General features: G+C 33.8%; 1 protein-coding gene across 3 annotated transcripts in view; it reads right to left on the bottom strand.

Annotated features, from left to right (window-relative positions):
• FUT8 (fucosyltransferase 8) overlaps positions 1 to 17,722 on the bottom strand; it is a 255,665-nt gene that overhangs the window by 86,217 nt on the left and 151,726 nt on the right. For all 3 annotated transcript variants that reach the window (XM_032482205.1, XM_032482204.1, XM_032482206.1), the window contains 2 exons: positions 4,321 to 4,436; positions 4,041 to 4,203 (listed from right to left, as the gene is read on the bottom strand). In XM_032482205.1, the coding sequence (XP_032338096.1) occupies positions 4,041 to 4,203; positions 4,321 to 4,436 (279 nt within the window). The remainder of the gene's footprint in view (positions 1 to 4,040; positions 4,204 to 4,320; positions 4,437 to 17,722) is intronic.

Raw genomic sequence — 17,722 nt, 5'->3', positions numbered from 1 at the left:
CACTATGATATTTTTAGAGATTCATGTATAACTGTGTCTCAAGACTACTTTAAAGTAAATTAAACATGAAGTCAAGGGCACTGAGTACAAAATTTTTCAATGTCAGGTTTTCTTCTAGCCCCACCACATATCCAAACAGCATGACCCTGATAATGCTTTAGATCCCCACCTCCATTTCCTCCTCTATACACTCCTTGACTTCTAACAGATGGTCTCTCTTTTACAGAACTCACTGTTAAGATTAACTAGAGATTCCAGTTTTATTCAGGGGTAAATGACTTTTCTCCTATAACTTACCCTTCATACCTTTTGGGATTCTCAATTACTGGAAAATATTTTTACCTCAATTACACCAATTTTCTTTAGTTGCGTAATATTCTTAAATCTTTCAATGGAACAGGACCGTGTTTTTACAAAGAGGCACAAAGTAGAGTGTGAAATAATCAGTTAACAAATGCACATACCTGCCTCCCCACAAAATAGAAAAGACATAACTTACTGAATTCTAACTAAATAATCAGTGCTTAGCACTGCAGGGCAGAGAAGATACTGAAGTTAGAGTTCTATTCCTCAAGAGATTACACTTTATCAGGGAGAAAAGCCAAATTACTATACAAGAAACAATGATCTCCATTTATGAAAGCCATCTTCCTAGCAAAATACAAGTCCTAAACTACTTTTGAGTCCCCTATCTCCTCACATTGGATCAGCCACCAAATCCTGCAGCTTCTATCTGTCACCCATTAATTCCTTTCAATCCCCACTGCCAACTGTCCAGGTCCAGAAGCTCAGTATCACTTACTTGGACTTCGGCAAAATCTAATTTCCTGACATCAGGTTTTCCTTCACAGGGCTCTCAGAATGAGTTTTCTAAAATGCACCAATAAGACTTGTATCCAGAATAAATGAAAAATGCTTATAGCTCAATGAAAAGACAAACAATTCCCCCAAAATTAAGCATGTGATTTGAATAGACACTTTACCAAGGATGGTATATGGATGGCAATTAAGCACATTAAAAGGTGCTCAACATCATGAGTAGGGAATTGCAAATTAAAATCATAATGATATATCACTGAACTTCTGTTAGAATGGTGGGAGGGAAATGTAAAAACTGACAGTACCAAGTGCAACAAGGATTCAGAATAATTGGGACTCTTACACACTGCTGGTGAGAATAAAAAATAGTACTATCCTTTGGAAAATAGTTTGGCAATGTCTTACAGAATTAAACATATACTCAACATATGACCCATCAAACCCACTCCTAGACATTAATCCAGAAGAAATGGAAATATGTTTCCACAAAAACGTTTATGTTAATGCCAACAGTAGTTTTATATATAACAGCCAAAAAATGAAAAACCTAAATGTCCTTCAACTGGTGAATGGATAAACTACCTGTGGTATGTCCATACAATGGAATACTACTTAGCAGTGAAAAGGAATGAACCATCAATAGGCAAAACAACATGGGTGAATCTCAAATGCATTATGCCAAGTGAAAGAAACCACACTCAAAAAGCTACATAGTGTATGACTGCATTTTGAAAAGGCAAGAATTATAGGGACAGGAACCATTTTGGTGACTGCAAGGGACTGGGGGTGGGGGGTAGGGAGTTGCTGACTCTAAAGAGGCAGAATGAATTTTCTTGGGGCAGTGGCAATGATCTGTATCTTGACTGTGGTGGTGGTTACAAAATTATGAGCATTTGTCAAAACTCATAGAACTACAGGCTAAAATATGTACATTTTATTGTAAATAAATTATGCCACAATAGAGTTGATTTAAAAGGGGAAAAAAAGAGGATCAGTGTTTCTATGAGAACAAAGTTTCAAGACAGAAAGATACCCCTTCTGAAGAAATAAAAGCCTGTAAGTTATTTCCCTAATAACTGACATCTTTCTGAACCAAAAAATGATGAATGATTCATAGGGAAATCTGACCAAGAAAATTGATAGACTCAACCTCTAACTGATTTCTCAGAGAACACAGACTTTTAAACCAGAGACAACCTGTACACTGTAATTTGACCAAGCATAAAAATAAAATGGGAATTTTTGCATAACATGAAAATATCAGAGGCAAACAAAAGTCTGTGTTAATTTTATTAATTCTTATATTTAAAGATCTTAGAAATTATCAGTAAGATGGCATATTCCACATACACACCAATCCTTTCTACTTGTACATTTATTACTTTAAACATTATTTCTCTTATGTTTGGTTGTGCTTTGTTCATTATTTGTATTACTGCATTCTAATCTGGCTGCGTAGAGTTAAATTACTACCCTTTGAAGTTGTATCCTAAGTTCATTATAATTCTGCTTAAGATAGCAAAAGAAATTGACTTGAATACTTTGGGTAACTTTCCTTTTTTGTTTTCATTGAAATATTATTATTTAACATATACCAAAAGGTAGTGTCAAGAAGCATAATATATTTAAAACAGAACTCAAGTTACAAAAAATTTAATATTGATTTACATCAATTTTTCAGAGCCCAACATTTTTCATTTGTATATATTTTTCAATGTCTACATAGTCACAAAATATATGTACCATTAGAAACACAAAATAATTTTTAAATAACTATTTTAATTTAGAAAACACCTGAAAATGAAATTCTCAGTTAAATCACTCGAACTTTAAAATTAAACAGTCTATCAAAAGTCAGTAGTCAAAATTATCCTTTAAATACCACAGTCTGTCCAACTCAAATCCCCTTCAGATCTGCATTTTCCTATAAAACTGCAATAAACAAAGCACAAAAGCACACAGCTCCAATTAACAGAATCCTGGTGCCTAGAATTAGCTTTAGGATAGAGAAGCATTAAGCATTAATACAGGATTAGTATTTGGTCTAATGGTTTCAGTATGGCTTGACTGCAAGCTAGGCTAAAAATTTCAAAGGCACTGCTGAATACGTGGCGTAATAAGTCAATGCCCCTTGAAATTTATGCTGTCTTATTCCTGCAGAGTCATTAATGCTAAAATGATTCCAATAAACTGATAAATTTTATTTGTAATTTCACTTAAAATAGAAGAGCAGTATTTCAAAATCACTACAATCTTGCTGATGATGTTAATGTATATGAATCTCTTGGTTGTGGGGTAATTCTTTTCCTCTTCACAGTGGTAGGCTGTGTAAATACAACAATTTTTCTTTTATTGTTCACTAATGAGATAGTAATTGCCATCAGAATCCTACTGGGAATATAGACTTATAAATATAATAGGCCTAAGCATAGGTGTTACTATCTATAATGATTCTCAGATACATTTTATTCTGCATGAACACACCAGCACCAAAATGTTTTCTTTTCTATGGAAGATAAACTCCATACTTTCAGAAATGTGCAAACAGGAAAAACAATTTTATCTAGGCAGATTTCAGGTTCTTCTTTTTAGCAACTAAATGGAAAAGCAATTAACAGAATGCTTCTTTTTTTATCAAAAACTGATTAACCTGGGAACTATATTCAATAGCTTGTAATAACCTATAATGAAAAAGAATATGAAAAAGAATATATATGTATTAACTAAATCAGTATGCTGTACAACAGAAACTAACACAACATTATAAAGCAACTATACTTCAATTAAAAAAAACCTATTAACCTTTAATTAGAAATCCTAAAAAGGTGCTATTTTCCAGTTTTTAATGTTTCAATTAGAAACATAACTGCCAGCCTCAGTGTGAGTTTCAAAGAATGTACTGTAATGTAAAACTGCACACTTCACTTCAAATACTGGTTGTATATGAAGGGAATTTAAAGATGCTTTAATGTATTGTTGGCTGACACCATTACCTTCAAAGTTTACATAGGGCATAAAAATTTCTAGAAATTCATTTAAAATAATATTTTCTGGTGATGAACCACATTTGGCAATTAGTGCCCTCTGGGATCTCAGGTACTCTCCTGCTCCTAAATATGTATGGTAGGTAATCATTTACCATTCAGCAGGGAAATTAACAGAAGTTCCCATTCTTAGATTACCATCTTTTCTAAACCCCAAATGAAATGTAAATGTAGTACCTTTCATGATGTCCCAAGTCTGACAGAAATTCATCTGCATGTCTTTGGAGTTCATTTCCTTCTAAATTCTTTAATTTTTTCAACTCACTTTGTAGAAAAAACCAGAGCTCTTTAGCTCCATTTTCAATCCTCCTCCTCAGGATTTCATGATCCTTCCCCAGACCTGCAATCAAAGAACAGACAGCATCAGCATTTCCAACATTTTGATGAGAGGAAATTTTCAATTATTTGTGCTAAACATCAATATATTGAAGAGGAAAAACACTGTATAATCACCTACCATTTCTAGTTTGTTTCTTATAATTTTCAATCTGTTCTTTGGCCTTCACAAGTTGCTCTTCTAAAGCACGAACCCTTCCTGAAGCTGGCCCCTGATCAATGGGGCCTTCTGGTATTCTGTAGTTCAAGGAATAAAATGTAAACATTTAGCTTATACATTGTGCAACAAAACACATGCTTACTTTGCTAAAATATGTTTATTGGTAACTCTAGAAGTCACTAGATCATATTATATATTAAAAGTACCAAAATGATATTTTCTCTCCAAAGGTATAGGGTAAAATATAAACACCAGAATGACACTGAACAAATACAGAAAAAAAAATAATCTAACTCAGAGATCTACGATCTTCTAGGAATGAAAGAGCCTTCAGAACTGTCTCCTAAAAACTCTCATCATATTACTTAGACTAACATCATCAGTGGGAAAGTGATCGATTCTTCATTAGAGTTGAGAATAAAAAAAAGGAGGAGTATAGCTCAGTGGTTGAATGGGTGCTTAGCATGCATGAGGTCCTGAGTTCAATCCTCAGTAACCCTATTAAAACAAACAAACAAACAAATAAACAACAAAATGATCTCACCCCTCCAAAAAAGTGAAGGAAAGGGCGAAGGAAAGGCTTAAAGGGAATAAGAAAGCACATGTGTCTATATTCAAATTTCAAATGCAAATTACTTCTAAACTAATCATATCAGGCTATGTAAATCTGTGTTCCAATTCATCAACTCATGACCTGAGATTACTAAGCACTGGTTTTATAGGGAAGGGAAAGACAAGAGTAGAAGATGAAGTATAACAGAAAAAAACCCTAAAGATTAATGTCCTACCTGTTTGTATCAAAGATAGAAAAAATATTAGTCAACAATATAAAATGTTGGTACATAGAAGAACTCCAGGATCTCTTGCTTATATTATCAATCTAAAAAATTCTTTCCAAACTGTACTAGTTTCTAACATATTTTGTTTTTATGTGACTTTTGACAGCATTCTGTTCTCCATTTTGGCCACAAAAGATTATCTACATCCTAGTCTTGGAATCTGTAAATGCGACCTTATGTGGCAAAAGAAACTTTATACGTGTGATTAAGTTAAGGACTTTGAGATGGGGAGATAGCCCTGGATTACTCAGGTGGCCTATAATTGTAACCACAGGTATTCTTATGGGAGGGAGGTAGGAGTTTTTACCACAAAAGAATAAAAGGTAATGTGGCTATTGGTTTTAAAGATGGAGGAAGGGGCCATGAGCAACAAATGCAAGGAAGACACCTTTAGAAGCTGGAAAAGGCAAGGAAACAGATTCTCCCCCAGAGCTTCCCTAGTGAATGTGGCCCTATTGACACCTTGGTTTTGGTCCAGTGAAACTCATTTCAGACTTCTGCCCTCTCAAACTGCAAGAGAATAAATTTCTATTGTTTTAAGCCACAAAGTTTGTGATATCTGTTACAGCAACAATAGGAAACTAACACATATACACACAGAGATATATACATACACAAATATGCATGTATACTTTTGGAAAATTATTGAAGATTAAATAATAGCTGATTTTTCTTCTAAAATCTATTTAAATGAGAAAATGTCTCTGAGAAAGTACTTAGCACAGTGTCTGGCAATAAGTCTTATTAGGACTTTGTATCTAGGCTCAGTCACTTCAGAGATGAGTTGTAATGTCAGAATGTCTGGGAAAGATATTTTTATCATCACAATCATTTTACTAAAATTTAATTTTTAAACTATACTCAGCAGAACTTAAATTTAGATGTCAGCTTAGTCCCTTGAAGCAAAGACAAACAGAAATTTTTTTATACCTTTTCTAACATTTTTATATAACATATGAAGCCAAACTATTAATTACCTATCTCACCCTTAGTAAAGAAGCTCTTGTTACAGCTAAACCAGAGTAAATAAAGTATTCTATTAGTTCACATGAAATTGTATGCACTAACATTGAACAGGGGCAGGAAAGGTAGCCATCCTCTAATCAGGATTGTCCCAGGCTACAGAATTTGAGTGAAACAGCCTTCATTTGATACATGCAAAGTGAATAATGACAAAATGAATAGAGTTGTTAGGTGCACAATTACCCAATATATGAGCACAATTACGTATACATTCGTAAACGAAGCATTTCCTGGTATGTAGTTTTTAAAACTTGGCTCTAAATCTCTTTCTGAATTATATAACTGGTTTCTAGGAAATAATTTGAAAACAAGACAAAACTACTATCTCTTATAATTTATTTTGGCAGCAGTAATCCATAGGACAAGGATGTCCCTTTCCAGTGCACACTTCAGTGATATGACATTTCAGACAATAGAAAGATATGTCTAGGTTTTCCTTTTTAATCTCATTTCTTTATACCTTCATGGAATAAGATTAGGGGAAAATAGGAATGAGAAAATTGCATAAGGTCTTTTCAGCTATTTCATTAAGTACTAAATCCAATCTAATTCTAATAAAATATAAATGAATTAGTGATTTATATTACATTATTATACACAATAATCTAATCCAACTGTAGATTAACTGTAGATAAAGAAAAATAATAGAGAAGCCAATGTAAAAAAAAAATTACAAAATAAGGACTATGCTTTCCAAATCCTATTCAGAATAAATCTGTAAGAATAGCCTCTTTATCTGAATATTTAGGGAACTGAACGTTTTATTATACTCACTATGCAAAAAGATATACAGAATGTCTTCTGGCCAAGATGAGGTAACAGAGATCAGATTTACCATTAAGCCTGAAACAACTGAAAACCCAGATAAAATATATGAAATAATGATTAAATAAAACTGGAATCAGGAGACTGATGTCAGAAAGATGGCAAAATAGGTGGTTCCTGACTTCAAATCCTCCTCAGGGAAAGGGCAACTAGCAACTAACTAGAGACAAAATACCTATCTGAAGATTCCAGAATGAAGGAGTGAGTCTGAATCATTCCCATGGACCTCAAAAATGGAGAAAAACAGCCTTAAAAGGGTAAAAACTGTTGTTTCACTTTGATGACATTGCCCCTCCCCCAGGTCAGTGCAGTGCTGCACCGAGGAGGTCCCCAGGGCCTAAAGTTTCTCCCGTGGGAAAAGGAGAGTGCAGAGGGACATCAAGTTTCCCCAGCATTCCAGACGCTTCCTGAGGGGCCCACTTAAGCACTGCTCCATGGGGATTACTAGGGGAATTAGCTAGAGACAGAGAAGGGGAAAGGGTTCATAGCAACTAGTGCACGGATCTTGGCAGACTGCATTTCTGCTAGTGGTTGGGTCTTAGCAGATTCCAGCTAGTGACTGTGACCATTTGTGGAGCTGAGCCCATGGCCCCAGCTGGTCAGGGAATTTGGTTGGCAGTTCTGCCTGGTTTGGGTTTCCAGTCAGAGGGCTGACTTGGTGGAGGAGCAAATCTAATGCCCTGCCTATACAAAATCTTGAGTATGGCCTCCAACCCCATCCAATAGGGAAAACTGGCCAAAGATGCCAGGCAGTTGCAAGCAGCTATGCTGAACATCCCACAGCCTACCTGGGCAAGAAAGCAAGTCAGCAGCACCACCCAACTGCTAATTCTAACCTCCAGCCTCACCTGACAAAGAAGCCTGGCCAGGGACCCCAGGCAGCCACAGAGCATATTCTTACAGACCCTCTTGAGCAGGGAGCCAAGCCACCAGCACTACTCTACTATTGAGTATAGCCTCCAACATTACCAGGTTACCCAGCCAGAGACCTGGCTAGCTCTGGAGCCTATCCTACAACCCCAGTCAGACTGAAAACCAAGACAGCAGCCTTGTCCAACTGCAGAGCATGACCACTTGTTAGGCCAGACGAGAAAGCCCTGTGACACTGGCAGCCTTGAAGCCTGGCCTCTGGTACTGACCATGTGGAGCACAGCCTACAGCACCGTACAGCAGCACAGCATAGCTTACAAGCCCATCCAGCTGCTGAGCATGGCCTGCAGACTCACTCAGATAGAATGCTCAGCCAGTTACCCCACCTAATCACAAAGCACAGCCTATGGCTCTACCCAACCAATGGGCCCAGAAAGCAACCCCACCTAACCACGGAGCATAGCCTCCAGCCCCATCCAACTGTGGGGTACAGCTGGCAGCCCTACTTGACCAAGAAGCCCAGCAAGAGATACTGTCAATCAGTGGAGCACAGCCAGTAGCTTGCTCAATTATGGAGCCATCCCACAGACCCATCAACTTTGGGGCACAGTCTGTGGTCCCATCTGATCAAGGTGTATGGCCTAAGTTCCCATATGATCACAAAGCCCTGTGCATGGCTTTGACTGAATGTACAGTCCAGCAGCACCACCAAGCCAGGGGGCATCGCTTGGGGCTCCACCCAACTAGGGATGACTACAGAGCCCAGCATGTGGCCCTACCCAATCGCAGAATGCACCAGCAACATGCCCTAAACAGGCCATAGAACATGGCCTCAAACCCTGCCTGACCAGGTAATTGCAGAGCACCGCAAGCAGCCCTGCCTGAATGAGGATCCCAGCCATGAGGCCCATCCAAATGTGGAACAATGACAGCATCCCCCAGCCCCAACCTTAGAGCACAGGCAGTAGCTCCATCCAGCTAAGACCCTGAGACCAAGCACTGCCTGTCTAATGCTGCTACCAGCTGTCCATCCACAACCTTAAGCTGAGCTGACTCATGAAGGTCTTTGCCTGCTGAAGCAAACCTACAAAGGCTGGAAAAGAGGCCACTTCCTCAAATGAGCTGTTAAGCACATAAGATAGAAGGATCACAAGGAATCAGGTAAACACGACACCATCAAAGGAAACTAAAACAGCTGCAATAATTACACCTAACTATACCTAAAGAAATGGAAATCTATTAATAGTCTAACAAAGAATTCATAATAACTCTCTTAAAGAAATTCAGTGAACTATGAGGAAACACAGATTGACAACTAAGCAAAATTATGAAAACAATGAATGTAACAAAATTGTAAAGTTAACAAAGAAATAGAAATCATAACCATAACAACAAAAACAAAAACAACAAGAATCCTAGACCTGAATAATACAATGACTAAAGAATTCAACAAAGAGCTTCAAGATCAGACTTGACCAAGCAGAAGGAAAAATTAGTGAACCTGAAGACAGGTCATTTGAAATTATCCAGTCAAAGAAACTAAAAGAAAACAGAAAAAGAGTGAAGAAAAACTAAGGGAATTATGGACTTCCATATGTGAAATAATCTATGATTACTGGAGACCTAGAAGGAAAAGAAAAGAAGAAAGGAGCAGAAAAGTTATTTAAAAAAATAATTTCCCAAATCTGGCAAGTGATTTGGACATCTAAATTCTTGAAGCTTATTAAGTCCTCAGGTAGAAAATCTGACAGAATTTTTAAAGGCTGCAGAATACAAAATCAACATACAAAATTCAATATATTTCTATATTCTAGCAAAAAACAACAGGAACTTATTTCAAAACATTATTACTTACAATAGCATCAAAAACATGAAAAAATTAAATATAAATCAGTAAAAGAGGTATAAAACCTATAAACTGAAAATTATAAAGCAATGCTTCAGAAATTTTGTTTAGAAATTGACAAGCCAATTCTAAAATTCATATGGAAATGCAAATACCTAAAATAGCCACAACAAATCTAAAAAAGACTAAGAAAACTAACACTATCTGATATCAAGATCTACTGTAAAGTTACAATAATCAAGACAATGAGCTACTGGCAGAAAGACAGACAAAGAGATCAATGAAACAGAATAGAGTCCAGGAATAGGCACACACATATAAGTAAAACTGATTTTTACAAAGTCACAAAGGTAATATACTGGTAATATAATTTACAAAAATAAAACTTCAGGAAGAAAACAAGAAATATACATTTACGATCATCAGTTAGGCACAGTTTTCTTAGATACTACACCAAAGCATGATCCATAAAAGAAAAAACTGATAAATTAGACTTCATTGAAATTAAATACTTTTTTTAATAAAGACACTATTAAGACAATGAAAAGACAAGACAGACCAGAAGAAGATACTTGCAAACCTGGTATCTGATTAAGGGTGTATGTAGACTATATGAAGGATCCAATTCTCAGAAAACAACCTCCCCCCAAGATGGACACAGAGATTTGAATAGATACTTCACAAAAAAAAAAAAAGAAAAATCTCAAATAAGCACATCAAAAGATGTTAAAAATCATTAGTCATTAGGAAAGTGCAAGAAAAGTAGACTGTGTGGCTGGCCTGGTTCACTGCTTATCATGGAGCATGAAACAAGGTTTCCTGCAGATGATCCTCATTCCCTGTTAAAAATGCCAACATGATCGTTTTTCCGATATGATATATATTTCAAAAATCATAAAATTCTCCTGAATAAAACATTTGATGAAAATCTTCATTCACACATGAAGTTGCCATTCTAATATACAAACAAAAGCCCACTCTTTAGGGAATTCAATGCCTCTATCCAAGAATATGAAAACCAGTAAATTCCTCCTTTGCTGTCAGAATATGAAAAAAAAAATCAGTGAATTTGTATCCCAACTGGAATGATTACACAGCTCTCTCAGAGAAATTAAGCTTTTCTCATCAGAAATATATTTAATAATTTATTTAAAACAGGCTGTTTTTCTTAAATACTTTCAACAGTTGTGCCAAGAATGTTGGAACAATAAAGACCTTAATTAAGAAGAAGAACCTAGGCACAAATAAACAATATTAGAAATGAAAAGAGAGTCATAAACACAGATAATGAATTTTGAAACATCACAAAATACTATGAACACTTTCAGGCACTTAATTTAAAAATATGGAAAAAATAAATAATTTCTAGAAGAAACTAAATTATCAAAATAGATTCAAGAAGAAACAGAAATTGAATCAGTAGTCAAAAATCTATTGAATTTTAAAAACTCTAGGACCAGGTATTTTTATACATGAATTTTTACAAATCTTCAGAAAACAGTTATCTGAACTTTTTTCCTAGGGAATATAAAGAGAGGAAGTTCTAAAAATCCATTTCTGAAATTAGCATAAGACTGATATAAAAGTAGCATAAAGGTCAAGAAAGGGGAAATTAAAAGCCAATTCATTAAAAATTTATTTTCAAAATCCTAAGTGATATATTACTAAATATAGCAATGCTTCAAAAAATACATCATGACTATCTAGACTTTTATCTCAAGATGGTTTTATCCCTAGCTGGCTTATAATTATTAAGGCTACTAATGTAAATTCATTGCAATAACAAATTAAAGGAAATGATAAAATTATAAACTTAATAGAAATACAAAAAAAATCATTTGACAAAACTTCAAATTTATTCATAATAAAATTCTTAACAAGGAATGGAAGGTAAACTCCTTGACTTGATAAGGAGTATATATCAAAAAATTCACAGTAAATATCACATTTCATGGATCAAATAACTAGAAGTATTCCTCTTAAAGTTAAGAACAACAGAAGAAATGTCTGCCATCACTGTTTCTATTCACCACTGTACTGGAAGTCTTAGCCAATGTAGAAAGAAAGACTAAGACTTAGAAATATAGGAAAGAAAGAAACAACTGTTGTTATTCACAGGTGATGGCACTAAGAGAGTTCAGGGAAATTTCTAGATACAAGATTAAGGTATAAAAATTAGCTTAATGTTCCTAAACAACAATAACCACAAATTATAAAATATATCTTCTAAAAACTCACATTTAAAATAGCACCGACAAAATGATAAAGTAATAAGGAATAAATTTAAACAAATAGTAAGATTTGTATGAGAAAAATCATTATACATTTTCTGAAGAAGTAATCATTCCCCAAATTGATTGGATGCAATTCTAATAAAAATTACAAAAGAATTTTTTAATTGAATGACAAGGTGATCCTAAGATTCATATGAAAGACCAAAATCCTCAGACTAGATAATTTTGCAAAATAATAAACAGGAGGGAGGATTTGCCTTATCAAATAATAAACCATAACATTTTAGTAACAAAAACAGTGTAGTACTGGCATACAGTCAGATAAATAGACTAATAGAACCGAATAAAGCACCTAGAAATAGATGCCAGCATAAATGACAGAGGTATCATTCTAAATTAGTAGGGAAAGGATAAATTATTCAATAAATGATTGCTTAGACACCTTCCTACTTGGAAAATGTGAAAATTAAATAATCTGACAATCAAAACTTAAAAATTTTAGAAGAAATTTTATATTTTTCATGGCCTTGGGAAAGAGATGAATTAAATAGGATTTTTTAAAGTGCAAACCATAGAAAGAGAGATTGATAAATTTGACTGCCTGAAATAGGAATAGGAATAAAGTTTATAGGAGAAAGGATAATAGAAAGTATCAAGATTATATAAAAAACTTCTTCAAATCTATAAGAGAAAGACAATCTAATAGAAAAATGTGAAATATATATGAACTAGCAATTCACAGATGAAAATTTTATTGATTAGTAATCCTGAGAAGTGATCAACTTTAAAACTTTAGTCACCAGGATATTCAAATTAAGACAGAGATAACCATTTCTTACCTATTACACAGATAATAACTAAAAAGTATCAGATTGAGTGTTGGTGAGGATATAGAGAACGTTGAACTCTCATATGCTGTATTAGTTTGTTAGGGGTGCCACAACAAAATACCATAAACTGGTAGCTTAAACAAAAGAAACCTATTTTCCCATAGTTATGAAGGCTAAAAGTCCAAAAATCAAAGTGTTAGCAGGTTTGATTTCTTCTAAGGCTCTCTTTGTCTTGCAGATGGCCACCTTCTCCTGTCTGCTCACATAGTCTTTCCTCTGTTTGACTCTCTGATACCTCCTTAATGTGTCCAAGGATACATAAGGATACCAGTCAGACTGGATTAGGGCCTGCCCTAACAGCCTCATTGAACTTAATCATCTCTTTGAAAACCCTACTCCAAATACAATCATGTTCTGAAATATTGGGGGTTAGGGCTTCAACATATTAATTGGGAGAGGGGTACATGAAACAGTTTAGCACATAATATATACTAAAAGTAGGGGTGTAAAATGAGAAGAATCCATTTACAAAATACTGTGAAACTGCTCCAAAGTTGAAGATGCACATATATTAAGACTCAGCATGTGTCCTTCTAGGTAATCATCTTAGAGAAACTTTAGTACATGTATATAAGGAGACACTAGATACTCATCAATAGAGGAATGAGTATAAGTATCACTCGTGAATAATCTTGCATGAGGATACCAATGTCGAAATGGTCACAGAAAAATACATATATATGTAGTATGACACATTCACATAAATTTGAAACACAAAACTATGCTTTCATGAATACATACAAACATAAGAATAAAAGTATAGGCAGAGGGTATACAATACTCAAAGTAGTGATTATCACTGAGAAAAAAAGGAAGGAAAAATGGAATTGAAGAAGGGCGTAATATCTGTATTTTTTCTAGCAATCTGAAGCAAATATGGCAAAATATCAACATTTATTCAATATGAATAATATTGACATGGGATTATATTATATTTTGAGCTTCAAATATATGTTAGAAATAATTCTTAATTAGTTGCAGGGACTAATTAAGAAGTATTTTAATACAACTTTAATACAACTAGATGAAAATTGGGTAGATGCTCATCACTAATGCTATTTAACCCCCAACTTCTGGCATCATATTAAACTATATATATAGTTATTATATATATATATATTAGAATATTGCTATAAAAATATCAAGTGGAATTCTTTTATTTAGAAGAGATTAATCCCACATAGTTGTTCACCAACAACTTAAACATTTTGTCATTGCTATATAGGACAAAGCTGCTAAGATTTTACCAATAAAAAGAATTTTTAAAAAAGCAATCTGAGCATCTATAATATTGGCATCCTGCCAATAGACTACTAAGACTACCACAAATTTGGACTATTTTAAAATATGAACTAAACTGGATGAAAACTGGAATTGTATTCAACTCACAGATCCTTGTTTTTTATTTGATTTTTTTTTCCATTAGAATTTCAACTGGCCACTCACAGCACTAATATATTCCCAGCAAAAGCAAAAAAATAACAACATATATTCAAATATCAAACTTTGCCAAGAGTAAATGGTTTTTGTCAAATTAGATGGAACAGACCTAGCCACTGAGAAAAAAAATATCATTTTATTCAAATGAACTCCTTCTTTTGGTTCATTTTACCTAGTGTGTAAAAATTCAAAATGGAACCCAAGAAGGAGTAGAAGGGTCAAGCAACAAAATCAGTTTTAACAGAATAATCACACGGGAAAATCTGTATTGAAATGCAGCTCGAAGATACCATGATATTAACATTAGATAGGTCTCGGGCTCAATTCTCCAAGGAAATCTGTGACCACGTTTTCTTTGACAAGTGAAATAGAAAGTATAAACTAGACCATTCTTTCATCATCCAGCAGCCAAAAACAACAATCTAGACTGACAGCTGCCCCTGCTCACTTCAAATGCGATGACAGTATCCCTGTTAAAAGAAGGCATTTTGGACAAAAATTACAAATCAGGGTAATGAGTGATTGTTTTAATAATTAAAGATTTTACCTCTAGATTTTTCTTGACAGAAGTGTAATTGCTTATTTGCTTGTTAAGTGTACTGCTAATTTTCTTTAAATTTTATTTAGAGTTTCAGTGAAAATATATTACAAGAATAGGGGTTTCTTTCTTTCTTAAGGAATAGATTATATACAATGAATAACAAATCCAGTCCCCATGGACCCTCAGTAGAGGGAATCACTGTTGACAGTGTTTTATGCACTTTTCTAGAAATGAAATATATGTATTTAATTTTTAACAGCTATAAAAGATTCATTTCATGGAGACATCATAATCTATTTAACCCATCCTCGGCTCACAGTGATTTAGGTTTTTTTCTTTTCTTTTTTCTCTTTTTTTGATTTATGTTATTTTAAAAACCACTTATTTGATGCAAGTGCTTGTCTCTCCTCTCTGCTACATCAAATCTGTGAGGGCATTTTTCCATATCTAGCACCTGACACATTCTTTGACACACGGTAGTTGCCTCATAAATATTTTTTGAATGCATGAACTAACAAATAAATCATTGACTATGAGAGCCAAGGGGGAAAAGATGAGGTGGTAAAGACAGGGAAAAATAACTTATTCGTGTAGTCAAAGATCAGAGAGAAGTGAAAAATACAGAATTTGTAAAACCGCAATATGAGTAAATGGAATTATTTTTTCAAAAATCCAAATGACACACTTTTTTACAAACTCATGTTTTGCATTAAGAAATTAATACCTTTAAGGGAAGAAAATGCCTAAGATATACGTTGTAGCAGGAAATTTAGACATGTTATTCTAGGTTTTCTGGGTTAAAATAAGTGTCTGATATTGGCTTTATTATCAAGTTATTCTACTTCTAACATCTATTGGGTTTTGGGGAAATTTCTACCTTTCAACAATAATAATAGCAGCTAATTTTCATTAGTAGCAGCTAATTTTCTTCATATTCTCAAAAGGGCAAGAATCTGGTTGGACTATCTTCTGGGCACTGGATTTATAGCAGATTATTGAATTTTTGTCAGAACTATGTATCAAGTAGACCTGATAAAATAAATTATTACTGGAAATCTCTTCTTACAAATTAAGAAAGCAATGAATGACTTTATTAAGAATGGTTGCCTGCCAGTTTACACCACTGCAAATCTTTTAGATACAAGGTTCAAAGGATAAAATGGTAGCACTGCAATTACTAGTTCAATATTGAAGCAGAACCCTTAGGACGAAACACTGAAAACCTTACAAACCACAGAATATCTCTGGATGTCTGGTCCAGGAATGTATCCTCGAATTCTTCTAAGCAGAGGCTTCCTGCTATACAGTGGTAAGGCCTTTTTATGGCATAGGCCCAAACTTCAGTAGCTTGCTTTACCAAGCCATTACCTAGCCATTTCCTAGCATGAGTAAGAACTTAGACCATTTCAGAAAATACTCATATCAAACTAAGAGTATATTAAAATAAATAAAATTATTTCTTGGAAAATAAACTTCCCAAAGAGTACTTTTATCTTCTTTCAGGGATACCTTCAATTTTTTAAGAAATGCTTTAAGATAAAGGGAAGTTGCACCATTGTTAAAAGTATACATGGAAAGGAAGAGATAGACACAAGTAATTATCAATGAGTTTAGGTTGTTCTCTCCTCTCCTCTTTCAATTTCTTTATATAAAAATGATTATTTTATTTATATCCCTGATACTAGAGTAGACACCATACTGAAAATACTGAAAATGTATTTTTTTCTGTTTTTACTGATAACTGGTTCTGCTTTTATTTATTCCCATTTATAAGGCGGGAAACTGGGCTCAGGCAAAAATTAAGTTTTTATGTTCAGAGGCTTGTTTAAAAAAAGTTTAAAAAATTATTAAAATTATCTTTAAATCTGTACTAAAATTCTGAATAAAATACATCTTCAAATAATATTTCAGTCTTTTGAATAGGTAAGTGCACTATTATAGAAACATAACAATACTTTCCTCCACAATTCAATGATGAAAATAAACTAAGTTGAACTCGAGAAATGAGGATAAGATCCCTACCAAACACTCAGTGCTAAATTAGTATAGATTTAAATAGATGCATACATATACTCTTTTATCCAAAAAAAAACTACACACATATATATATACAGTTATATATATATACAGACACATCTAAAAGTAGAAACATATATACTTATATTCATAATAGAACTCTTTTAAATTAAACAAATTGACACAAATTTTAAGCTATGGTTTTTTTGTTTTTTTTTTTTTGAAGAATCTTTAAGTCATCAAAGAATCGTGTGGTTTCTTAACTGGTTTCTTATTATGCTATCTTGGAGATGCTAGTTGAAAACTATCAAAAGAATAAATAAGATTTAGTAACTTCCCTAGCTATTCTGCACAACCACACCATAGTCTCCTAGGAAAATCTGAAGGAAAATGAAAGAAGGATAGCTTTTAAAAATTTCAGTCATATTAAAATAGCTTGCCATACAAGAAAGGAAGACAATCCTTCTCCAGAACACCAGTCTTGATAGCTGCTGTAAATGAATTAACAGCTTTGGAAAGAATTCTATATAAATTATATGACAATACCAGAATTCTAATTGAACACTGCTGCTGTCAAAGCAGTGATTAATAAGTACTTTTAATCCTCAAACTACACATACTCACATCCAACTAAAAATGTGGTTTTTATTATATAGTAGATTTATAGTTAAAATCATACCACATCAAAATTATAACTTTTATTTTGCATATGCATTTGCATGGGATCATCTCTGTGTACATTTACTTACCTCAGTTAAAAAAAATCATTCCAAAAGGACAAAAAAAATTTTTTTCAGTGAAATCTAAATGGGACAAAAATCAATTTCAATTCTACTGAC

The sequence above is a fragment of the Camelus ferus genome, chromosome 6 (assembly GCF_009834535.1).
Source record: "Camelus ferus isolate YT-003-E chromosome 6, BCGSAC_Cfer_1.0, whole genome shotgun sequence".
Classification (NCBI taxonomy): domain Eukaryota; kingdom Metazoa; phylum Chordata; class Mammalia; order Artiodactyla; family Camelidae; genus Camelus; species Camelus ferus.
This window is presented reverse-complemented; position numbering and strand designations above follow the sequence as displayed.